General features: G+C 43.7%; 1 protein-coding gene across 1 annotated transcript; it reads left to right on the forward strand.

Annotated features, from left to right (window-relative positions):
- Positions 1–3,825: 3,825 nt before the first annotated feature.
- On the forward strand, positions 3,826–25,612 carry ADPRHL1 (ADP-ribosylhydrolase like 1). The gene is made up of 7 exons (XM_009514342.2): positions 3,826–4,226; positions 8,107–8,271; positions 14,562–14,687; positions 17,331–17,471; positions 20,564–20,691; positions 24,187–24,319; positions 25,178–25,612. The coding sequence occupies exons 1-7, from the start codon at positions 4,013–4,015 to the stop codon at positions 25,333–25,335; spliced, it is 1,065 nt and encodes a 354-aa protein (XP_009512637.1). The 5' UTR covers positions 3,826–4,012; the 3' UTR covers positions 25,336–25,612.
- Positions 25,613–26,433: the final 821 nt, after the last annotated feature.

A 26,433-nucleotide genomic window follows, 5' to 3' on the forward strand; every position in this document is an offset into this window, starting at 1 on the left:
ACGCTCCCAGCTGACATCCCTCTCCAGTGGTTTCACCAGCCACTGGCTGCTTCGGTATCACACAAGTCTGTCGTCTTTCTCCTATAACAGAGAAGCTGCGGGTGATGATAACTTGAACCACAGCAAGCTCTTTCCTTTCAAGTGTCAGCACCAGTAGCTTCTCTCAGCTGATGCCAACCAGCATCTGGCACACCAAAAAGCACAGCCCTCTGAAAGGGAAAAAAGGGTTATGTTTTACAACCACGAGAACTTTTTTTACAAAAAAATATTCGACAAAACCTGTTTTCTGACCTTTGCATTATGTACAGGATGATGGGTGGGATTAGGTGAGGATGATGCACCTCTAAAACGGGCTTTTTTGTTATAAACTGTTGACAGGGGTCTGCAACTGCAGCTACTGCTACAACCGCAGGCAGAAGGTTCCATATTACAGACAAATAGGTACAATGTTCACCTCAATAAGAAAGGCCTGGGGGAGCTTAAGGGTATTCAGATTTTGATTGATTATAATTATTGGGATGCTTCCTCTTGTCGGTGTGTGTACTTGACGAATTCCCATGTGTTTTTTGCTGTGCCTCTCTTACACGCAGTGAAATACCCTTCTTCGTTGTTAGGCAAACCCTGTAGGCTTCATGCGTTTTCTGTCAAGACAGTAAAGGAGAAAGAAGACCATGTTGTGGTGCTAAAGGAATATTTTTCTGTTAAGGTGGTGGTGTAAAGTGGTATGAAAATGATTCATCCCGGCTGTTAAAGAACTGAGTAAAACCAGTCTTATTTTTTCCTGGATCGCAATGAATGTGTTCTATAATAATTATCATTCCTAAAGGAATGGTCCTGTGGCCAGAGTGACACCCTTCACTTCAGTAGCGGCAAAGATGCAGCTCTGACAAAAGGCTGACACCCATTTGGTGTCAACCCTACTTTTCCAGGATATGGCTCAGCATCCTTTGGATGGGTGAACTTGGAATCCAGAGCATTTTTCTGCTGCGTGTCTTTGAAAGGCAGAAGCATAACTCACTCACTTCGTGGGTGAAGTACTTGGGGTAGAGTTGCTGTAACTTAACACTTTAATTTAAAATGCTGAAAGGCTTGTGGTGACAGAGCAGTCTCAGCCCGTGCCCCTCCATTCCCTGGTTCATTGAGACATAAAAGACCACAGTGCCTTTATAGCCCAAGAGCCTTCTCCTGTGTGGTGGAAAGCACTGATTCACATCCCCCCAGGTGGAGCCACGTTTGCTGAAAGCATGCTTTCATGTTATCGCGTAGGGTTTCCGATGCAATAGAGCTGAAACAGCAGTGTGTTGCCACCAACACGAAGACGTCTTTTTCTCTGTCCTGCCTTCCCATTCCTTTTTTTCTGGATTCTTGCCATCTGAAGGCAGTCATATGCACACTAATGAGAGGACACCAAAGCCGCGTTTTTATCTGATTTAATGTTTACCAAACGGTTTTTGCCAGCTCTGCTTGGTGGTTTTTTCCTATTGTGAATATGTATAAGTGAATACTTACCCATCTTAATGGAGTTATTGCATTTTGGCTGTTTAAGATATGCAAGTATGATATTTTACAACTAACTGTCTCTTTTGGGGGGAGCAGAGTTAGACATCAGTGTGCCTAACTTACCGCTGCCCAGAAAGCTCATTGTGGCTGAAAGTACCACATGAAAAGGAATGCATGTGCAATTAACAGATTAAATAAAAAACTAAATTTTTTGTTCCATGTTCTGTTTTGTAGAGTTGAAAAATAGAACTTTTCTGAAATTTTCACTGGGTTTTCATTATAGCCTTGTTTCTAAAGCCCAAGATTTTATTCCTAATTTGGGCTGTGTTACGAGCAGCCAAGTGTGCATGCAACAGGGTAAAGTCCACGGGAGGCAAAAGGGCAGTGCAACTGCCAGCCACATTCAGAAGGAAGAGATAAATGGAAATCTAAAAATAGCTTTGCCCATTTTCAGGAAGGAACCTTCCCTCTGATGAGGCCCTTACTAGCTCTCTGCAGTGCCTCAGCAGGTGATTTCTCCCGTCCTTGCTTTGCAAGTTCAAATTCCCATGTGCTTCCAAATCTTAATGCTGTGCAGGAATAGAGAAGGTGTGGGTGCTGCAGAAGGGTGCATGGACTTGTAGCGGAGGCGTCAACATCAGTGCTTCGACCTGGTGTGTTTTTTATAAGCTGCATTGGCCTTAGTTTTCCATTTTGGGTATTCACTTTCAGACACGCAGAACCTGAGGCAACTCTGACAGTGCAGGGGAGGACTCTAAGATTACCTCTACGTTGCTTAAATGTGCCGGTTGTGGGACGTGATGCCTGTTCCCCCAGCCATGCAGGGCAGAGGGGCTGGCATCCTCACTGCTCGTGGCAAGCCACCTCTAGAGCAGGATGGCCGTGGCCCCGCTGTAGGACACACGGCCCTGCATCCCCTCTGGTCCCTGCATAGTGCCCATAAGGCATAATTGACCTTTTTTGTGCTTTTTTGGTTCAGAGTTGTTCCTTCCTAGCAATGAAGACACACTCTCAGTGTCCTTTCCGTAATACTCAGCACTTCTATTGCCCTAACCCTAATCTTTGAAACAAGAGCGTACTAACAGAGGCTACTTTCACCACTTCAGCACCTTCCTTCTTATAACGTAGAATAGGGATGCCGATGCTTATCTGTGTTCTGAAACTGCATTAAGGTTTCTTGTGAAGTACAGTGATATTTCCACACATGTCAATAACTCACCCCCTGATGAACTGCTTATTGCTCCAGGTGATTTAGGAAAAACAAAGAGCTTTCCCCAGGTGTCCTTTATCAAAATGGCAGTCAAGCCAATGAAAGCTTTCTGTTTATCTACCTAAGTTTATATTTACATTTTAATTTCTATCTGCAAAGTAGTAGTAATTTGTGAATCTTTAGGACAGCATGGGTGGTGACTTGGAACCATGATCTGAGTCAGTCTCAGCAGACCCCTTGAAGGAAGATGTTGAGCCTACCCAGAGTCATGTTTGTGGGCAAAATACATTTAAAAAGCTGCAAGGCCAGAGAGCCCCTTCTTGTACTGCATGGCAGAAGCACAGAAAAAAACTGCAGTAATGGGATGAAGCACATAATGGCACAAGTATCTAGTTTTAAAGGATGGTGTTAATAAAGCTCAGTTCTAACTAAGTGAGATTTCTTTATACATGAACTTTCTTAGACTCACAGGGTCCCATTTAAATGCATCTTTCAAAATAGTTTCCTTCCGGAGTCCAAATGTGGGATACACCTGAGCTCCACTTAGGAAACAGTTGGTCTTTGCCAGGGAGTATTGAAGTTGGTTTGAATTGGCGTGGGATTGAAGTTGGTGTTCCAGCACCAAATGGTGCTCAGCGTTTATCCAGGGGGGCAGTGAATTAGCAAAACAGTCTGGTAATAGGTAGAACAGAGCAAGAAAGCTGTTAAAATATCACCATAGGACGTAATTAGAAATGGAAGAGGTCGTCTGCAGTTGACTAGATTTCTTACTGCTTAACCCGTCATTCTAGTTTTACAGAGTTTGGAAACTCCTTTTGTCGCAGGCTTTCTTTCTAACTGGTCCCTGAAAGGGAGGCTGATTCCAGCATATCAGAAAAGGGCAGGAAAATATATTCATTTACAAGTTATTAAATAAATAAACACCCCTGTGGAGGCATCTGTTTTTCTGGGTGTAGGGTTACTTAGGCTGGGTAGGGCTAAGGATTTCCTGGCTTGCTTTATACCGGATTGCAGAAACGAGGCTTTTGCGCTTTGCTTTGTGGGTCCGCCCTTGCAGTTTCATTGAACAAAGCCCCTGCAAAATCCCTGGGTTATGAAATATTTCCTCTCCGTCAGGTCCCAGACAAGAGATGGCATCTGCAGAGCCAGAAAAGGAAGTCCTTGCCTTATAGAGAGCGCTCTCGGTGTGACACAATGGCTGATATAAAGTGTCGGGGGAGCTGAGCTGAAGGCAAAGGAACAAAGGAAGATCAAGATTCGGTGGTGCTCTCAGACAAAAGGAAAGCAGAAAGTGTCTCGGGGATGGATAAATTTAAGGCTGCGCTTGTGCTGGCTGGGGTAGGGGACGCTCTTGGTTATCGCAATTTCTCTCGAGAAAACAATGCCTTAGGTGCAAAAATCCAGCAGGAGCTGAAGGAAATTGGAGGGCTTGAGAACCTGGTGCTTTCTCCTGACAAGTGGCCAGTAAGTGACAACACGCTCATGCACATGGCTACAGCAGAGGCTGTCATCACAGGTAGGTACAAAGGGACTAGCCAACGCAGTCTGGAAAGGAACAAAACTGTTGAGCTGCTGCGTTTCTTAGAATAAGCCTGAGTGCTGGGGAAGTCATGAGAAAGCGTGTCAGAAATGCTGCTTAAATGAATGATAATGTGCATTAGCTTGTCTCCACCGTAAGCATAGTCTTGTGACCATTACACAGACTGGGGAGTTCTGATTTTTTGAGTGTGGAGGTGCTCTCCCTACACAGGAGTGGGTCCCTCTCCCTAGGTATATGCACCTGGTTAACGCTTAAAGACTAAAATACGACATGTCCAGCAAAACAAAAATAATTGCTAAGTAGATTATCTCTACACTGGAATATGTCAGGGAATAATATAGCAACTAGAAATTCTTCTGTATAAGATAAGAGCCTTTTAAGGGCCTTTTTAACATTTTTGTGTCCAGAACTCCAGGCTGGAGTAGAGTCACTTTAATACCTCATTCAGGCTAAAATCACTAGCGCTGTCTCCTCTTTGCTGTCCCTTGGGGAAAGGGTTGCACCTGCAAGGTCAGAAACAGAACAATTTGCTTTCGAAGGAGACCTCTGTGGTTTTAGTCAAAGAAATATTCTAACATACTGTATTTATAATAAAGTCTATCAGAATAGCGGATGTTATTAATTCATGTCTTCTAAATCACAGTAGCTTGAGAGAGAATGTCTGGTTTTTCTTAAGGTAGGAATAGTCTTTTGAAAGATGCGATGATATTTATATCGACAACCTACCCATTGAACTAGAGCTTTCTGACACTGTCAAGATCATCATCAAAAGTACATCAGAAGACAATGACCATTCAACAATATTTTGCCTCTTCAGAACGAATCGATTTTTTTAATCTGTGTAAAAATACTCCTCATATTTCTCAACACGCGTGACACTGGGTAACTAACAGTAGTAGAAGCTCACAGTGTAGCTTAGTATCCTTCACGTCAATGAAATTTCCCTTGTGCTTCTGTTTCCCTGTTTTATCTGCCTGCTTCCAATCTGCTCTAAATTTAGTACGTAGAGATCAGTTGAAGAGTGTGTTGGACATCTCATGCTTGGCTATTAGCTGACCAATGGTTTGAGGGGTAGCTAATACACTAAAGATAAGGGCAAGATGTCAGCCTATCAAGAAAAAAGATGACTAACATATTTCTGAATATAGGCTATGATTAAATGCATATCACATGTTTCTTGTTTATTGGACTCTCTGAAACCATAACTTCTGGGTAATCAAGCCAGTTAGACTAACAGTAAAATACTAAATCTTATTTCTTAAATATAGCAGGAGCACTGTGGCTCTAAAGAAAAAAAGTCTCAGCTATAATTCCCATCAGTTGTGTTTAACCTACACTCTCATTTCTTTTGCCTGATCAGACAAGTTTTTTAAAAAGGTGCTTTTATGGACTGGTGAGAAAGCAACAAGCTGGTGTGGGGAATGTTAGTACGAAATCTTCATTTCATAGTAACATTGGTGAACAGGGGAAAGCAAGTCCTTCTTTCTGCTTCCACAAGGGAAACAGAATGACTCCTGCCCTCAGCAGCGTCTCCTCCTGGCAAGGGGAACACAAAAAAGCCACCAGGCTTTGTCATGGCCTGGCCCACATGCAAAATCACCCAAGTCAACAGAGTGAAGCTAAAGGTGAATGTGGGTCCATGAGGTTGAAAGCAGCTGCCACCAGCCGCAGGGATCTGCCTTCCTTGTGTAGTAGGGAGCCCTTGCTGTGGTGTAGACTGAGATGATAAAGAATATATTGGGTTCCTGGAACATTGCCAGCCAAAAAAAAATAAATAAGGGGGATTAGCAATAAAAATACTCCTGTCCCCCACTGTCCCACTCCCTACATACCCCATTCACCTGGCTGGCTGCCCGCCAGCAGCAGGCAGCAGCCCCTGGGTGCATACCTCCAGGTATGTGCAGGGTGCTTGCAGGCTGGGCGAGATATGCCCTGGGTTTAGGCTCACCATGAAGTCCCATTGCCAGGGCACTGCCCCTGGGGGAGCTCCCAGTCTGAGGCTGTGGCAGCAGCCAAGCATAAGGTGGAGGTTTGCACTGAGGATGAAGGCAGTTCTCACCTATAGCGGTGATTTTGGCCAGCACTTTGCTGGCTGCATGGACGTCCCAGGATGGCCATGGCCAGAAGCAGCAGGGGCTGTGAGTGCTGCCGCAGACTGAGCTGGTGCTCCCCAAATCCAGCCTGCACACAGACTGAAAGTTTGATCCCACAATGAAGGATAAACAAAATGTCTGCTTCCAGTAGGAATCTGTCCCGTAAGGGAGGAACAAAAACAGCATCGTCAAAAGCAGAGGAACTACCCCTGCAATGAGGAAAGCCTTTTACCCTCTGACTTAAACACAGATTTAAAAACAATAAAGGTTCATTCTTAAGAAGGAACCTGTCCTATTGACTTGGCAGCTGAGATGGCAGCCTGGGTCCAAGTGCAGGAACTGTGGTGGGCTCAGGCAGCCCGGAGTGCTGGACCACAGGGACCCTGGCTCTGGGGACAAGGCTTCTGCAGAAGCTGCTGGGTGGTAGATCCTGCTCCTGGCTCCCATCCGGATAAACTGACACCTGATTCCTAAATCTGGAAAGAGTCGGCAGCTTGAAAGTATCTTGTTCCTCTAGGATTGTATGTGGGATGGCCAGCATAATGGATAGGGTATTTTTTTATGTGAAAGGAGGGGAATCTTGATTTTACCCTGCATCTTCATTATTCACCTGTCTGCCTAACTGGCATTTTCAAGTGGCTGTAGCTTACAGGGCTCCAAACATTTTCATAAATTAAACCTCTCCTGTGGATATCAAGAAACCACCGATCTTCGACAAAATGAAGATATTTTTAGAACTTCCCCTGCTGTGTCATTCGATCTGTGAGTCAAACCAACTATTAAAACGGGTTTCTCGAAGTACATAGAAAAGATATAAATGGACAAATCCCGACGGCCTCCTCAGTTCCACTGATTACACAACTGTAATAGATGCCAGTGGAATCTTTTCCTTGGCAAGAGCCGAGGGCAAGGCCCTTCAAGCCCAACAACACAGAGCAGCAGCCGAGAGGAGCAGGTATGCTGAAGAAACATATATGTTTAACAGGGGAAATGTTCCTCCTTAGGCAAGATTGTAGACCTGAGTAAAAATAATTAATAAACAGATATTGCTAGTGTACTTATTCCAGAAAGACATTTATCTGCTGGTAATACTACAGACTGTAGGGATTTACTACTTTTACTGATCTTTATAATCATTTTTGTAAAAGCTCGCTGTTCTGCTTACTGTGCTGGCATAAGATATAGGGATCCCCGCATGAAAAGCCTACAGATTTTAGACAAAACAGAAGTAAAATAGAGATTCAAAAAATATGGACACTAATTTGCCTTTGTGTTTAATCATACGTACCTCTTTAAAATAAGTCAGTGGTAATTTAAAAAAAGCCAGGCTTTTGTTTTTAAATTGGGTTTGTGTCAGCAAAGGCACGGGGCTGAGCCAGACACAGCTGGCTTCATGTGCACACCCAGTCCCAACAGCAGCAACACACTCACCTCTGTAAATACTTCACACCGCGGAGCCTAAACAAAGCCCCTGAGCAGCTACTGCTGACAAACAGAATGCCGCCTTCTTTCTGATGAAAGAAATTAAAAGAGGAAAGGAAAGCAGAAAAGACGAGAACAGGGAGAAGCAGCTGTTCTCCCTCCAACCTGCTCTCATAGTGTGTAAAAATGGGTTGACAGTGGCACCAGAAACACGACTCAGTGTACTGGAAGTGGAAATAGGAATACTTCTTAAATGCAGAGTGAGCTTCCCAGTTTTGTTTTCAGTGCTTTCTTGCTCTCCCACCTTCACATAGCAAACTTCTCTTCCCTCCTCTGAGCAGATTACTGGTGTTTAGAAGACCTGTACCGGGAGCTGGTAAAACGCTACGTGGATGCTCTTGACAAGCTCTCGGGGAGGCGGCCAGACCCTGCTACCATCGAAGGCTGCAGGGAATTAAAACCAGACAACTACCTTCTTGCTTGGCACACACCGTTCAATGAAAAGGGTACGGTACCGCTTTCCATTTACAGATCCTGGCTTGAGTAATGCATGCTTTCAGCGTTTGTGGCTATATGGGAGTTTTTTCCTTTTCCCCCTTGACATCAAAGACTACTACCCCTGAAACGTTTCCATGTTTGCCTGAGGATGGCAAGAGGTCTGCCAGGAATTCCTTCGGTAGGGCACTATGTCCTCTCGTAAATGAACCTTTCCCTCTTTAACATCTATTTAAAGAGACTTTGTTCTTGGCTCTGTGCCTCTGGGTCCAGATCTTTGTCCTTGAGTTTAATGGTTATTTTAAGAAATACTTTCTGTCATTTTTTCATTTAAACGTTTTTAGTCTTGGATCTTGAGCCTGTGAAATGCTCTATGCACCAATGCATTCACTGGAGGGAAAGCAGAGACTTCTTTCTGGGTGGATACCCTGATAACAACTATGTTTTGCTGATAAACCCTAATATTCCTAGCCCTATTTCCCTATCCATGACCCTCTTTTTCTTTCAATTTATGATAATTTCATTTTATGATGAATTGAATTTCCGCTTCAAGTTATATAGTATGCATGCATCTATGTGCACACACATATGCATATACCCATACCCAACCAGTGCGACTAATCTTGAAAGACTGTAGAGGCACCATGTCATCGGAGGAGGCAGACCTGGACAGCCACAAGACGATGGCAGCTCACACAGACGTTGCACTGTGTTGGTGTGATGCTCTATCACTGCAGCACGCATTGGCACCACTCAAGAGCATCGCATATTGATGCAATATCGTGGCAAAGACCCAGTGGCACAATGCCATGGCTATTTCTGGGTCTCTGCAGTCAGTTTTCTCTGACACAAAAAGCATCCCTCACTCAGCCCCCGCTCCTCACAACAGCTGCTGGGACGGAAAAGGATCCCCTCCCCATTTATTCTGCCCACCCCACTATTAGCCAGGCAGATCTGAGAAAGTGCCCCTTTGGCACTTGTCATGTTTTTTGATTGACAGTGAGTAAAATTTGGTCAAAAAATTGTGGCAGCTGCTGCTGGCCCTGAGCAGCTCTCCACACCTCCAGCATTGGAACATGGCTGTTCCCTGGCTCATTGCTGTGTTGCAACTACATCACTTCTTTGAGTCTTCCTCCTTCCCAGCTTTCCATGACAAACTATTTGCTTTTGGGATACTCAGGGCTAGAAGGATCTAAAATGAATTCCTGTCTTGACACCTGGCAGCTAAAGCCCACCTTCTCCATCTGGTCTGACAAATATCATCCTGAACATCTCAAGCATCCTTCTTTTCACCCTGAGAGCAAAAGAACCAGTGACCTGAGGTGGCGATGTTCAGCCTACCATGGGACCTGACACTACTGTGGACACAATTAACTTTTTTATTGAATTCTCACAAATTTCTTCTCGAGGCAAAAACATTCCACAGGCATCGAATGCCTAGCAGTTGGATGATATCTTGGATGGGCTAGAACCAAAATGTTGTTTTCTTGTGGTCATTATATGTTATCTCACTTCTAGCAAGAATTCATGTGCCAGTCTTCATGGATCAGTGAAATCTTATCTTAGGTAATTTTGCATTGCTTATATGATGCTCTTCTGCTCAGATTCTTGTGGGTGTAGTCAGAACACTGAGTTCTTAAGTCAAACTGCCCTGTGTGTCTCTTTGCCACCTCACATCATGCTCATTGCCACACTCATTGCAGAGGTACCCGGATTATGTTAAAGGCTGATGAGATTCCTGAGACTGCCAGAAGAGCTGCCCAAGGCTGTGTAACACCTTCCATTTTAAGAGCTTGTTTCCAATTTATGGTGTTCATAAGGTCAAGGCTAAAATTTTCACCGTTGATTACTTGCCTCTGTTTGTCTGTCAGCATTTGTTTAAAGTTTTGATGCAGATGAGCCTGCTGTTTCTGAGACATGGTAAAAATGTTTTGTTCCATCACCGAAAGCTCAAATTGTTCAGGAGAGAACCACTGATGTTTGAGAGCTGGAATCAAAACCTGAGTGAGGTGGTACCCCTTGAGCCAGAGATGTGCCTTCAGAGCCACTGCAAAAGGCCAGTGAAATGGCAGCTTGGCTCTACCTGTATCGCACGTATTTCAGGCTGAGGCTGCAGCATCCAAGCGGGTCTTTATTTGTAGCTACTGGAGCAGCTGCTGGGCTTCCTAGCAGCACTTGAGAACAATGCCTTTCTGCTGGTGGCATTGGTAGAGGAGCATGAGGAAAAAGTGAGAGTTAAATGCAGAAAGTTGGGAAGCACAAATTAAGAGAAGGATAAGCCACAGATGGACAGGAGATAAAGGGGCCAGGCCCTAAATTCTCATGCAGAACAGTCTGTAGTCGCAAAAGACACATCTCTTCAGGGCTTAGCAGCCATTAAGCTGGTCTTTATTATTCTACAGATTATTCTACAGATGTAGAGTGAAGAAAAGCACACTGAGGCATTACATACTAAAAGACAATAATGTAGTGCATGACTGAAAATAATGTAATAAGAAAGTGTTAACACAGCTTTTGTGTCAAGAAGTGACACCTCAGAATTCTGTTAGAAAGCTAATGAAGTAGCCAAGAAATGGGAGGAAAAAGGAGACACTGTGAAGATGGTCTGTTAGGATTTCCAAAGGACTCTCAACAAGGTCCCTCACTAAAGGCACTAAGTGATGAGGCACTAAGTTGCTGCAGGATGACAGAAAGGTTATCCTGAGGATAGAAAACTGGTTAAAAGACAGTGACTGAAGAACAGGAGATTGCAGTCTGTCTCCTCCATAGAGAAGGAGGTACCTGTGTTAGATCTCTGTTGTTCAGTATGTCCACAAACTATCTGGAAGTGCAAGTGCATAGTGGGTCAGCGAAGTCAAAGGTAATATGGTGCAGAGTAGTGGAAGATGCTCACAATGATGAATAACTGTGTGGCATAGTAGCAGAACCAAATGCAACGCACATAAATGAAAAGTCACATGTGGGGGGTGGGGAATCCTAATTTTATATACATAGTTGCAGTTGTTGATTCAGCTACCATTCCTGGAAGGGATCGTAGGGCTATAGTAGTTCTACAAGAGTGTTGCTTCAATGCTCAGTAAGACCCAGAAAGCAAATAGACTATTATAAATGACTGGGAAAGGAACAGAGAATAAAACGCAAAACATGTTTGCACCAGTGCATAACTCCATAGCTGCTGTTTCTCGATTACTGTATATAATCTGGTCCCTCCCTCCCCCCAAAAGGATCTAAGAGAACTAGAAAGGATATGAGGAAGGATCGTTGGATTAGTAAAAAACTGCTTCCATAGGCTGTGATGTCTGAGGCAGTATAACAGAGAGCTGTAAAGCCATAGATAGTTTGGAGAACATGAATAGGGACAGAGAAAACTCACTGTCTCCTCCAGCACAGGAACTAGGGACTTCAAATGAAACTGGCAGGTATGAGCTCAAAGCAAGCAAAAAAGAGGACTTCTTCGCACACCTAAGGAAGCTGCACAGCTATTTCCCAATGCCAGTTTGAAGATGCTACAGTTCATGTGGGTTCAAAAAGTAGCTGGGCAAATTCACCTAAGGAAAAATGCTTCAAGGGTTGTTAGGCAGAAAGATGAATAGCCAGCTGCCTCCTGGATCAGGGAGCCGATTGTCAGTGGGTTCATTAGTACAAATGAACATCATACTTTTCTTTTACTCTTCCTTAAGTATCCTCTCCATTGGCCACTGTCAGACGTGATAAGTCAGGCTGACCTTTGATCTATGTTCTTACACATGTGTCTCACCCCTTGCTTGGACTAGTTTTGCTGTCCCTTATTTCATTGATTCAAATGGTAGATACTGAGACATGGGAGCTAACAGCTGCTAATCACCTGCAGCCCTGTCTAGGCTTAATGTTACTCCATGTGATGGAATTTTTTGTTACTGCGTTTTCTTGCCTAATTCTGCAGAAGGTTTTAATGTAACTTCTTAGGCTGGAGGAACACAAAGAAGTTGCAAAGACAAGCAGCTTCAGACCAGCAGTCAGACTACCATAGCATCCACTTTGGATGTACCAAGAGATGTTATTTAATTAGCAGCTCTGTGTAGCACAACACCCTTCCCTCTTGGATAACCAGCATGGATTGTGACCATTGGAGGAACTGGGACTGCACAGTGAAGAAGACTCTGCCATAGAGTAGCAGATGGTTTAATGAAGAGTTTGGTCTTGCAAGCAGGAGACTATACATTCTCCCAGTTAAGCTGATTGGTGTTCTGGAAGACTGGATTTCTTTCCTGACTCTTTCTTGTGGTTTCTGTTATTTGTGGGATAGACAGATAGTTTTATCTGCTCCTGGCTCCTTAATAACCAGGCTCTACAGCTGCAGCATATATGAGGTATAGGAGCAAACACACCATTTGCAGGACAAGTGTCCAGCCTTTTCATCAGGAGCAGTGCCCAAAGGTGTCCTGGAAAGAGTCTCTTTCACTAGTATCAAGAAGGCTAGAAAAGAGGAAGCAAGCTCTGAGCTTGCAGGGAATAAAATTATATTTTTCAAAGCCTTTCATATCACATTTACCAGATGTTTGGCCTTTTTTAGACTGCCCTTGGTGGTTAAACCTACTGGAAGAGTTATTGCATGCAAAATTTGCACATTGGACTCTGAGGAGGAAGGGAGGAGATGTCTTCAGATAACTAATTAGATCACCTAACCAGAGTAATTGCTCAGGATATCTGCTCTCCAGGGAGAAGAAGAGCTCTTCTCGAGAAATTCAGATTGGTCTGTATTACACCTGCAGATGCCAATGGGTGGCTTATGTTAGTGTTACACTTTGGCTCTGGCAAATACATTTGAAGCCAGTCTTCCTGCCACCCTCACTACCACACTTTGATCATACTCATGATCTTAGGACACCTGAGCTGAAGTTGCTTGGCATGACACTAAACAGCAAGCAGTGTGCCAGGAGAGTCCCTGGTGCTCTGCAGCCACAGCAGGCACAGCCCGGGGGACCATCTGATGGCTCCTCTGAAAGCAGGTGTCTAGAAACTCTGACCTTGGCTCCTTGGCATCTGCTGCTTCAATTTCCTCTGGCCCATGAATTGCTCCTACTATGCCATCATACCAGCTGAGGGAGATACAGCCTTTCTCCATGCTGCCTGTCTGGGAAAGTCAGGGAGACTGCTCCTGCTGCAGGCTCCACAGATGCTAAAATTAGTTGGCATAAATATTCACCTTATCTTCCAGGGACCAAGTAGAGAAATGCTGATTGCTCTCAACTATACCCAAGGTCAATAGGAAGTGTGACTGAGCAAAGACAGTACTGAAAAACGCCAAGTACTTTGAAAAACCGAACCCTATCCATCTCAGGGTGGGTGCCTGCAATAAGTTAATGCATTTTTGGCCATTGGCTTACCACTTGCAAAGAGGAGATAATCACCTCACTGGTGCCTTGTGAAGATAAGCATGTTAAAACTTCTGTGGGATCCTGATCTTACTGTGATAAGTACTGCAGAGCAACGCATTAGTAAATTTAACTCTCCATTCAATTAAGTGTTTAAAAGTTGAACACCTGGGATCATGCACTCAGTGCTGAAGATTAAAAGAAATACTGAATTAGCTGTTCAATAAATAGCCTCCATGCTGCACAAGGCAGAAATTCCCAAGAGCAAGCTCAGTAAGCGCAGGCTGTACCATAACGGGCGTGCACACAAGCACTGACTTCAGGTCATACAGGAAACCTCACTTCTGACATTGCCTAACATTGGAGGATTTGGCTCCGTAGCCTTTAGCTTCTTTTTGGACACGTTATATTTTCATGTAGCAGAAACTCTTTTGTGAATTACCTGTGGGGCTCTTTAGGATGAAACATGCATTAAAATTCTTGTGATACCCATAGGAAGTGTTTTAATTTTGCGCTTTCAGCATGAAGACTACTAAAATAAGGAGGTAGTAGAAGTGTATCTCTCTCTCAGGCTTCTGTTTCTAGTGCTGACACCTGGAGCAAGCAAAACAGCAGTGTCAGCCAAGAATGAGTAAAGATGGTGTGAGAGTTTGAATCCAACAAGCACTGTGAACAAGACAGCACACTGCTTTCTGAACCCCCTAAGCTCTTCATAGCACTTGAGAATATTGGAATATACCTGTAAAACCAGAATTACTACGTAGAAGCAAAATTCCTCACAAGAAACTTTCAAAACTTGTAACTTGATTTGCATGGTAATTTCCCATTCCCTCAGGGGTTCCCACACATGAGCAGAATTAATACAATGTGCTCGTTTCACATTTTATCAATGTGTTCGTGTATCATTAGTCTCCATTTAAATGCTTGGCATTATCTTTTTACTTTAGGTTCTGGATTCGGAGCATCCACGAAAGCCATGTGTTTAGGGATGAGATACTGGAAGCCGGAAAGGCTGGAGTCACTTATTGAAGTGAGCATTGAATGTGGACGAATGACTCATAACCATCCTACAGGTAATGCCCGCTGACATATCAGTGCCCTGAAATTCCTAAGCCAGCTTTTCGCTTCTGCAGAGACTAACAGCTCCTGTGAATTCACCTGGTTAAACTGCTTCTGTTTTGCAGACTCCAAGGTCTTGGTTTGAATTTTGCTTGGATAATATATACATGTATCTATTACTTATGCAGGCTTATGTAGTTGCTTCTATGTTATGCAGACAGCAACCTCAGGCATAGGAGTTTTCCCCCCTAAAAACCCAATAACTAAACGCAACCTGCCTTGCCCAAAGCATATTCGTGTCAATTGCCTTGATCAAATTTTAGGATTCACGTACACCTAGAAGACTCACTGTTATCATGCAAGTTTATGGTTCAGGGGATAATAGTATTTTTCTGTTGACAGGTTTTGTCATATCCAATAACTGTAGGTAAAGGTAGAAAGCCAAAAAACTCTAACTCCACCTATTTTAGGGCACAATCTGAAACATTCTCTAAACAAAACTTAAATAAGTAGATTTAATGTTGTTTTGAATATTTGGGTCTGTCATTCTGATAATTTTATGCTACATGAGTGTGTATTCATTCTGTCTGCTTTAAACAGCAATAAGTAAAATCATAACAAACGTTGACATGTTGAGCACGCTCAGTGCTCTGAAGCAGTCAGAAGAGCCATCAGGATGACACAAAATTAGAGGAAAAAAACTCAAAGCAAAGCAGAAAATATCATTAAACCAATATATAAAGTCGATGGTGCATTAGCAGCAGTAAGACTGCTTGCAGTCTGGGTCTCCCACCTTAGAAAGGACTTACTAGAGCCAGAAAATGGCAGCAAGGAGCATCCAAGTTGTCAAACACCTTCCATACAAGGAGAAATTATATCCAGAAGGAGCTTTCAGCTGGGAAAAGAGATAAGTGCCCCACAGGGAGGCGGGGAGGAGAGTGGTGGAAGGGTCACCATGGACCTCACAACTATCCTGAAAGGTGCCAGGGAAATGTCAGTTGTGACTGTCATAACTCAAAGACTGAGAAAACCCAACTGACATGTCAGTCAGGACTGAAACAAACAAAGGAAACACTTCCCTGCGTCATCCATAGTTAAGCCGCAGACCTCACTGCTACAGGCAGCTGCAAAATCCACGATACGCCCGGGTTCAAAGGGGATCAGGCAAGCAGACAAGAAGGGCTGTCGCTGTTAAAAGCAATCAAGCTGTGTAATTAAAATTTCCTCTAAGCTGGTCTAGAAGCTCTGGAGAGCAGAGAAGCCAAACCAATTAGGCTCACTCTGTACTGGCATTTCTTGCAGAGCCAGAAACCTCGGCTGGGGCTTGCTTCTGTCCCCTGTGAGGGGCAGCAAGTTATGTGGGGGCTGCCAAAATTAGGGGGAGCAGGGCAATAGCAGCAGGGGAATGGGCTACCGGGGTAGTGAGCCGGAAGAGACTGCCAGCCCTCTGAAAACGTTCTGGGCACACTCCAGCCTCTACTACCCTCTGCACTGACTTGCCCTGCTGCCCCTGCTAGCCCTTTTCTTCACCCTAGCTAAACTCTCTCCTGCCATCCTCACCCTGAATGTGGCACTCAAAGATCTTTGTGGAAGTTGGGTTAGATGCTCTCTACCTGAGTGAGACCCTTTGAGCTGGCTTTACCTGCTTTTTTATTCTTTCTGAAAGCATCTGTTGGATCCTGGGTTAGATGTGCCTTTGGCCTGACCCAGTATGGCAAAGAGAATGAGTAATCATCTCATCTGGACTTGTCACCTCCTAAAATAATTTGATTTTACCTTCAGCACAACACGAAGTTCATGCTTACCTCTGTGTATGAGTGAATGCTTTTGGACCCATGCACCGAGAGAAGCACATGCATCAATACTTTGCTCACTTGGGGCTTTTTAAAATGACTGAGTTGTTTTCTTAACCTTCTGTTGCATGTTGCACTAGGTTGGTTTTGTTGCATTTGACTGAAAGCCAAGAGCACAAGAAAGTATGAGAAATGAGCCTCTCTGTCTCTGACATCATGGAAGCGTTGAGTGCCCATTAACAAAAGTTCGTCTTAAGTATATTCATATCCAAAGTGGAAGTCCTAGCTAGGCAGGCAGACAGTATGTCCTACTTGGACAATTGCTTCTTTCCTCTAAGGAGACATGGACTTGTCCCCTTAGAGGAAAGAAGCAATTGTCCAAGCAAGATATGGACTTGACACCTTAGAGTAAAATGAGCCAGAAATAGGCTCATCTGTCCTAGGAGGATCTAACAACCACAGCCCTTGAGCTGGATGACTGTGTAGGCAAGGCGATATAGCCTGTAATCGAATCACTTTGTGCAAGTCAATAACTTCATGTGACTTCAATAAGAAGATTTTCAGTATCACATTAGAGGATGATGTTTATTTTTGACCCCTACCTCAATTTCTGTCATGTTACACCACTGAGAACAGAAGCTCCCTTCTATGTAAAATAAGTAGTAAACCAACAGGCACCACACATTAGCCAAGAATCTCAACATGCCACGAGCCAGCCTGTGAACAAGCAGAGATGGCTTATGAGCATTCATTATTCTACCTGACAGCGATGAGGCATTCCCCTAATGATTCTCCCAAGGACATGACAAGGATGGTAAGAGCACAGACTGCACATTGGTAATTGTTGTTGTCTATGGATTCCAGGTTTTCTAGGGTCCCTCTGCACAGCCCTCTTTGTGGCATATGCAATACAAGGGAAACCCCTTGTGCAGTGGGGAAGAGAGATGATGAAGGTTGTGCCAATGGCTGAAGAATACTGCAAGAAGACCATCCGCCACATGGCAGGTAACATGTGTGAATCAAGAGTTGTTCTCTTAAAACTATGTTCATTAGAAAGATACTGAAGAAATGTCTCTCTGCAGTCTCTCCTTTTTGCTGCCTCCCCTCCTCTCCCGTCTCCACAGGCTGTCCTCCTGCTTTCTCTGCTCAGACTGTAAGCTCTTCACAGGTGATACCACCTTTTTTTACTGTCCGTTAGATGCCTGGTATATTTGTGGCAAAAATACAGAGAAATAGCAATGATAATGCACTACTGCACAGTTTTATTTTTAGAAAGTCTTCAAAGATTGCTGGGCAGGGGGGAGGGAGGAAATATTTAGCAGGTTATTAGGGAAACTGACTGCTGAGATATGAATTATTCAGTTCACTTCCATCAATTAGCACAGTCCAATATTTTCCATAAGAAAACCCCCTGACATACCTCATTTTGCCAGGAAAAGTTCACTTGCAGGTGCCTCCTGACGAAGAGTTAGCTTTTGATTGGAAATTCAGACTTGACTTGTATTTCCAAACAAATATTTAAGATACAACCTCTTATATCCTTGTTTTAAAACAACTGAGTGTAACACAACTATGGAACTTGATATTGCTACTTTAGTAACGTATGTGATCTTCAGGGCAAAGGTATTTTGTCCCCTCTTGCCAGGGAGCGATGCGTTTGTAATGGTGAGACCTGCCATGGACAGACAACTATCGTCACATTAAAGCATCAACAAAAGAGGTTTTACTGTTAGTCTTAAGGGACGGCTTTTGAGAAAGATTGAATTCAATAGAAATCTTTACTTAAGAGCACTCAGAAATGAAGATTTACCTGGGAAGGAAAGCTGCCACTTTAAAATCTGAAAGGAGCACCGGGGAGCCTTTCTGAAAGACCCCGCATTTTCGTCTGCACCTCATTGCGCACCAGGATTTTTTTAGCTGAGACCTATGAGGAGCAGGTGCAGGATTAGTGTGAGCAAGCTCCTCTCTGAGTGGCTTTGCAGCAGGTCCCTGTCACTCCACCCCAGCAGGACCCCTTGGCGTGGAGGTATGCGCGTTGGACTCCTGAGGCACGCTCTCCGGCTAGCACACGTATTGTTGAGCTTCATCCTATTTTGGTAGTGGGAAAAGTTTCCTGCATTAAAGTTAAGCTCCTTGGCTGGTGAGATGCACTGCAAAGAAATCCTGCCAGACAGAGTCCTCCAGTTTTAGAAAACTCTTTTTTAGCTGTGTTATTCCCCATGGATAACACAGTGTTCAGTCACACAGGACTCAACTCAGCACCCCTCTCTGATATACAGCTGCGATTACTTGCCAGATAGTCCCACGGATCTGAATGTGAACATTGTCTTGGGCTGAGCACAAGAGATAGGGCAGAGCCTCGCTAGGGCTGGCAGTCTGGGATTTCTGACCATGGTACAGGTTATCCACACAACCGAAATCTCCTGCAACTGCTTTATCCCTTTGTTTCTGGGCCTGTGCATTGGAATAATCATACTTCCTTGCTTGTTGCGGTGCTGCATAGAAAACATTTATTTTTGAGGCACTCATGTTCTGTGGTCAGGGGGGAAATAGGGGAAAAAACACAAAGACAGACACCTGCCAGGTCACCTGCATTTCTAAAAGCAGTTTTGTAACCAGCTGATGGAGTGGGTGTTGGTAGTTTACTTCAACTAGCAACATTTTCTTTGTGTGACCTGCTTTCTTCCTCAAGCTGCTCTCCTTGGCCTGCTGGCTTGAGTGCGTTTTCACCCTGTTTTTCTAAGCACCCCCCCTTTATTTAGGGTTCTAATGAATAGCTTATGTGTAATCAGGCAAAACTGGGGCATGGACTCAGAAAAAGGGCAGCTGGGCATTCCCAGGCGTGTAGGGCCACGTGGTTGAAGGCTCATCCCTGTCTCTAGCAGGGGACCCAGCAACATCGTGAAAGTATCAGATCCTACAAGGCAGCTTGGATTTTTTCACATGGAGTTGGACCACTGTAAAGTCTTAATTGTCAAAAAGGGTCACCTGTATGGCATTTTAGGAAAAGAAGCAAAATCAGATTACATCCTCCAGAGAAATGGTTTGGTTGGGCGCATGCTCCTCAGTCGCTTGCAGCACACAGCTGAGCAACCAAGCAGGACAGAGCCAGAGAAAAACAGCAACACTTAGTTTTATTTTAAACTCTATGCCAATAGTTCCATACTAAATCACCAGTTTGCCTTGGCATGCTTAGCCATCTGGTCCATCTCAGTGATTTCTAATTCCTTACCCTATTGGCTTCCCAGGCAGGATTTCACTCAGGCCTCAATTCTGCAGATGGGTTTGTATGTATGTCCTTACCAGGCCAGTGACTTACATGCCTTTTTAAGCCTTTGTAAAAAGGTTGAACCACAGCACTGGCTTGAAAATAAACTGAATTTAATAAGATTATTTACACATGCAAAGGTAAACATGATTAGAGATGCTCTTCTTAAAGTGACAGGAAAAGGAGAAAGGCTTGTGGTTATTAAAAAAGGCTTATTTGTATGGGCACAGATAGCAGATGTGTGTGTTATTTATTCCTTCTACTACATTTGATATGTATTATAATATATGCAATGAAAATTTTGGCCTTTCCTATCTGCCTTTTCCTGAAAGATCACACAGAAATACTGTGAGAGCAGAACAGAAATACTGGAGAAATGATGTGATTAAAAACTGTTAACTGAGGTGGGAGGCAATTTGTATTGAGGATGTGTAAGCATTTTTTGATATTCTTTAACCATAGTAAAGGAATACAAAAATGGTCATAGAACTGATTTTATTTTCTCTCTTTTTGTTGACTTTTCTCTTTTCCTTGGAGTGTTCCTTAGTAAATTCTTTAAAAATCTCATCTTGATGTATCTTAATGTGATTTCAATATATCACAAGAATAGCATGAGATTCTGAAAATATTTTCTTCTTTCACATTTTCTACTTCCAGTTAGATGTCCCACTTCATATTAAAATGCATACTTAGTACATATGCCTGTTTAATGTACGTTACTGTAAAATACCCAGTTTTTAAGTTCAGTCATTTTCTTTGACATTTATTTAAGTGGAACTGAAAATATAGATGAGATGAAATATTACATCATTTATTCTTTTGCATTCAGAATATCAGGAGCACTGGTTTTACTTCGAAGCCAAGTGGCAATTTTATTTGGAGGAGAGAGAAATCAATGAGGAAAATCAGAATAAACCTGTCTTTCCGGACAACTATGACGCAGAGGAGAGAGAAAAGGTAACTGCAACTCCACTCAGAAAGGCTCTGATCTGAAAGGGATGTTTTCAAAAGGACACACCAGTATTTTTCAACTATTTCTGGTGCCAGAGCAGTCAGGGAGTCTTTATTTTTTTTCTAAAATTTCAAGAAAGAAAAAACACTTCCCATCCTTGGCTCAGGTATGTGTTAGTGTAAAAAAGTAGTTGCCATCGGTCCTGGGGTTGTTGCAATGGGAGGAAACAGTGCAGAGGAGCACACTTCATAGTCCGATGTGTTGATGCCCAGAGCAGGTACGAAACATAAGCCATGGCTATTTGAAGGTGGAAAAGGCAAATGTCTCACCAGGGGCTCTCATTAAAGCCTAATGGAGCTGTGGCCCAAGTCCCACAGAAATCCGCCCGGGTACTAGGAGCTGGACTTGGTTATAGTCCATCAAACATAAGACAGCCATCCTCAGCAATTCTCTGCCAAGGCGGGCTGTGCCCAGGCTAGTTTTAAGTGTCTCAAGAGATGATGTTTCACTATGTCCCATGGGATACTATTTTATAGCGTACATGATCTTTCCTTTGCCTCATGACTTCTGGTTATAACTTCTTCACTCAAGAGAAATAATGTGTCTTCTTCCTTGGTGTTTACAGCTTTCTGATATGTGTTGGCACCTCTCAAAGCTCTCCGCTTAGCAGCTAAGTAATAAGTATGTGGTTCTTGTCACCTTCTCCCATATATCAATCCTTTTTTCCAGACTATTAAAGCACAGTTCTATTCTGAGAAGTCACTTTGTATATTTTTAGGTGATCATCTACACAGTGTAAAGTGCCAATGGAAGGTAGATTGACTGTGGATAATAAGAAATTACTCACTTGAAACATAAAGATGTCCTTCCAGTTTTATTTTATTAATTCAGTGCCATGAACTTGTTACTAGTTTTTTGTTCCTTCCAGTTCTACCAGAGTCTTAGCAGAGCTTTAGGAGAGATTAAACCCATCAGTATTTCGCCATGATTATTTCACATGAGAACTGCATGAATTCCTCATGCAGAAACAAAATTTACCTTAATTGCCCTAGCCCTACTCGTTTGGCCTATTGACCAATTTATTTTGATGCACAAGAAAGGAAAATGTTGCTTGACCCTCAAACTCCACCACCATCCAGAGATTACAGCCTGACAGAAGTCAAGAGGCTTAATTTGCTTATAAACTGAGCATGTTAATAGCCATGGAAGGAATAAATGAGGAGAAAGTAACCATCCGTCCTGCCATTTTCCCAGGACAGCTTTCCTTTGCGCTCCCTCCAGACTAACTGGCCGCTTGTGTCTGGAGGTATAGCTGATTGCCTTTCTACAGGCAATTGATAAAGCACCAATATATGGCACCACTCTTACCAACAGGTGTATGTATGCATGTTCCTGCTCGACCAGGTGCACCTTTCTGCGGGCACATACCAGCTGCAGGAGATGTGAAAGTGAAGTCCTCAAATGTGGCTTGGATTGATCTGAGTACATTGCAAAGGCAATGTCCCTCTCACAAAGAAATTACACCTTGAAATGCTAAGCAGCAAAGACCATATTCTGTATAAGTAGGTATACAGCTTAAATTTGGAGATGACTAGAAATGTGGGAATAAAAGACAAATTACCCCTCCTTAAATGTATAAATACAAGATGGGCCAATGTAGGATAAATCATTTTTCAGCGATATGTTTGGAACGCATTAGATACACAGTGAACAGGCAGAAACTGCACTGTGCTTGGGATCAGCCTTGCTTCTGCAAACAAATCACTCACCCTGCTTGCTTTCCCAGGATGGACATGATGTGCAACAAAACAAGAGAGGAACCAAACCAAAGTCCTCCAGGCTAATTAGATTTTGAGGGTCTTGTCTCCTTAGGATACAGTTGCTTAAACCAGCACCATAAAGGACCAAGAACGGGAAACAAAATGGATGGAAAGGGAGTGCTAGCCAGCAGCGGGTCAGCTCCTGGAGGGTGAGGAAGTCAGAGACAGCTGTAATTACTGACAGCAGGGGTTTACAGCAAGGAGGGGACATGTGAATTACCTCCAAGGCTTGGCAGCGGCTCAGTGCCTTCAGCAGGAGGGAGTGCGTGTCGAGACCCCCATCCATGCTCTCAGTGCTGCTGCTCCTCACCCGCCTGCCCGCAGGAAGCCGGGCTGGTGCCGCACCGCAGAGCTGCATGAAGGCAAAGGAGTCAAAAGGAGGTTGCACTTTTGAAATGTTTGAGAAATGGTGCCTTGGTGCAGTTAAGTCCCCAAAGGCTCAGTCCTGAGGACAGCTATCCCTAGTGTAAAGTTGTTTTAGCAAGTCAAGATGACATCAGATGTGTGGAGAGCATCAGTGTTCTTAAGGGCTAAATGGAGAGACACTTGAGCCGCCTGCCTCTGCACCCAGAATAGCACCTCCACGTTTAGTCCGCTTGCCTTTGGTAGTATTACACGTGTGTCAGTACTGCTCCACCAACATCCAAACTGCAGCAATAAGGCTGGAAAGTTTGCATGTGCCTGAGGACAGCATAAAGATATAAATACGCTCTATAGATTGGGGAAAAAAAAGAAAAAACAGCAGAGCGAAGCTGTAGTCAGACTCTGCCTTGTTCAATGTACATGCAGGTAAACCACAACCAAATATGTAGTGGCTGAGGTGAAAAGGAATAGACAGGAATGCAAACCCGTCATAAATATTGCAGAAGTCAAGAGCCAGCCAAGCAGGAACAATTCAACTTACCACAACGTAACTTAAATTCAGGAAATAAAGCTGCCCATTTCCTTTAAAGGAAGCTTTTTTTTTTTTTACCATGAGTTTATCAGTGTTGAGTTCATTTGGGGATTTTGGGCAGGAAAAAGTGAGCTCTACAGATACCTCCTCTAGAGAAAATCCAGTTTTCCTTTGCAAACCTAGCTGTGGGCTTTGGGGTTTTTTCCTTCTTTCTTTCCCTGGGGAAGAAATGTTTCTTACATTTGCAAATTATCTTCCCTTTTGTTCAATAAATGTTTGTGAAAGAGGACAGAGAAGGTTTGGCAAGAAAAAGTCAGAGAAAGGGGCTTCAATTAACATAGTCTGAAATTGAGCGCCTGAAGAAATTACTGAATCAGAACTTTTCACCCTCCACGTAAAACTTGGCTAATTGAAACATTTGCAAACATGTGACAAGGGAAGTTGAGAATATTTCCAAGAGGCAGGAAGAGGACTGACAAAATAAGTCCTTACCAAACCTTATTTTTTAAATAGTAAGGAGTTTCTGGAGCATGAACTTGGAATCTATCTTGATCTACTTTTTTACTTTCTTGGCTTGCTTAAATCAAGCCGTGTTATTGGCCCGCCAAGACTTGGTGCATGAAGCTGGGGTGCAGGCAGCGGTGCAGGCAATGCAGCTGCCTACCACCCTTTCCCTGCAAGGCAAGCTCTTCCTACCTGGCAGGGGAGAAGCCACCCCGGCACAGCAGCGTGCCCCACATCCCCATTTCCAGTGCCCTACCCTGACATCACCATCTCTCCCACAGACATACAAGAGATGGAGCTCTGAAGGCCGGGGTGGGAGACGAGGCCACGATGCCCCCATGATCGCCTACGACGCCCTCCTGGGCTGTGGTGGGGACTGGACAGAGCTCTGCAACCGCTCCATGTTCCACGGAGGTAAGGGTTCCCCACGCGTCCCACCCCCCGCTCCCTCGCCAGGGGCGGGAGAGAGGCCTCCTGGCTGTTGGCTGCCACCACTGTTGGCCAATCCACCATGCCGCCTGTTACGTCTGCACCCACGGTTTTACCCTCTAAATCCCCTTCTTGCAGCGGCAGCTGCCACGCAATCCATTCACGCTGCTTTTCAGATGTTGCTCAATCTAAGTCTCACAGTTTTGAGAGGTGCATGAGAAGTAAATCCAATATGACTTAGTAAAGAGGTGGCATCTTTCCCTACCGAAATGCTAGTGCCTTTGGCAATGCAACCGTTTAACTGCACATAGTGAAACGAAGCGCGCTCACGGCCCCTTGCTGCAGAGCCTGGCTGGCACAAACCTGGGGGCGCCACATGGACCATCGGTGTTACTCACCATGACTAGATGTTTTAAAGCACATGCAATGCCATGCTGCGCTATTGGGAAGGAAGGTACTCTTTCCGATCTAGGACAGTTGCCATGTAGCAGGGACACCTGCAGCTACTCTTCCCTCCTTTTTTTCCTAGCAATAGGAAAACAGCTTGCAAGAGCTGCTGTGTTGGAGTGGATTTTCCCCAAACCAAATAAGCTTCTAGACCAGAAGCACACACTGCAGAGGTGTCACCACATCGTTGCCTTGGCATTGCTCTCTTCCAAGGGACCCTCACCTGGCACTTCCAGAGGCAGGACACAAGGTGGTGCAAGCCTTTGGGACTGACCCAACATGCCCCCACCATGCTCCATCAGCAGCATAATATTTCCTCTTCTGTGCAGCTCAGATTTTGGTTGTCTATGTGAAGGTGTCTCTAAGAGACCATTGCAACTGTGCTTAAACCCGCAGGAGAAAGCGCAGCTACTGGGTCCATCGCTGGCTGCCTGTACGGCTTGGTTTACGGCCTGAGCAAGGTTCCTAAAGGCTTGTACCAGGACCTGGAACAACGGGAAAGGCTCGAGTACTTGGGCGAGAATCTTTACCGACTATCCATGGAGGAAAAGTAAAGCAGTTTCTGCCATTTCTCTTTCTATAAAGACTATATTAAACCCTGTAGATAACTGACTGACATTCATAGCGAAGGAATTAGCTGAGAGTTAGTCTGAAAGGCTGTATGTAGATCGTGTGCAAGCAAAAATAACTGAATTACTCAAGACTGATTAGATATTTACGGTCTTTGTGGTTTTTTTTACAGATGTAGGGATTTCTGAGTATAAAGAGTGCTGCTTAAACCAGTGAGATAATTTCAAATGGAAAAAAATAAATAAAACCTCTTTTGATTGATTTCAGTCTAACTTGCTATAATACCACTTCCTAAACAGCTGTGACCAGTAATTACACATACAAAATTAATTTTCAGAACTAATGCTTTCCTGCAAAACTAATGTCAGTACCTACTTATGGGGATATTCTCTGTATATTTGACAATCCTTTCACTGCTGCTGTTCCTCCTTGTTCTCAAATCTAATGCGTCTGTGACACTTGTAAACCTAATGTCTCACGGATTAGCTTTTAATGAACTGCTGATCCTCGCATCAGCACTGTGGTGCAAGGTATTGTTACATTAGAAGCTTCCAGAAAAGGAAAAGCCAACACTAAAAATACCCTGAAGGAACAGCAAAGCATCAGTCTAAAATTTCTGAATTATGCTCTTATCATTCTTCAGAACAAAAGGTTTTTTTTAAATAGAACCGGCTGAAATATTCGTAAATAAATTAATCTTACACTACTTTCTAAGCATCATTCATTATTTTTAGATTGAGCAGATTATATGTTGCTGTATCAGTATCAGAACTTTTGGCTGAGGTCTTCAAGCAGTTGTAATAGGTCAGCAGTCAGGCTGTGATACTTTTCACAAGTCTGAGCACCACAAAAACCCCAGGAAGAAAACAGTTACAATTGCTTTACCTTTTTCCTCTTTCCTTTTTCCTTTTTTTTCCCTCTGCCTTTTTTCCCTCTTTTCTTTTTGCCTTGCCTTGCTTTGCCTCGCCTCACCCTGCCCCTTCTCTCCAACCTTTTTCAACTTTTTTTGGTTTTTACTTTTTCTTTCTCTTTTTATTTTTATTTTATTTTTTTTAATTTATTTTTTCCTTTTCCTTTACCTT

Source organism: Phalacrocorax carbo, chromosome 1 (genome assembly GCF_963921805.1).
Source record: "Phalacrocorax carbo chromosome 1, bPhaCar2.1, whole genome shotgun sequence".
Lineage (NCBI taxonomy): Eukaryota > Metazoa > Chordata > Aves > Suliformes > Phalacrocoracidae > Phalacrocorax > Phalacrocorax carbo.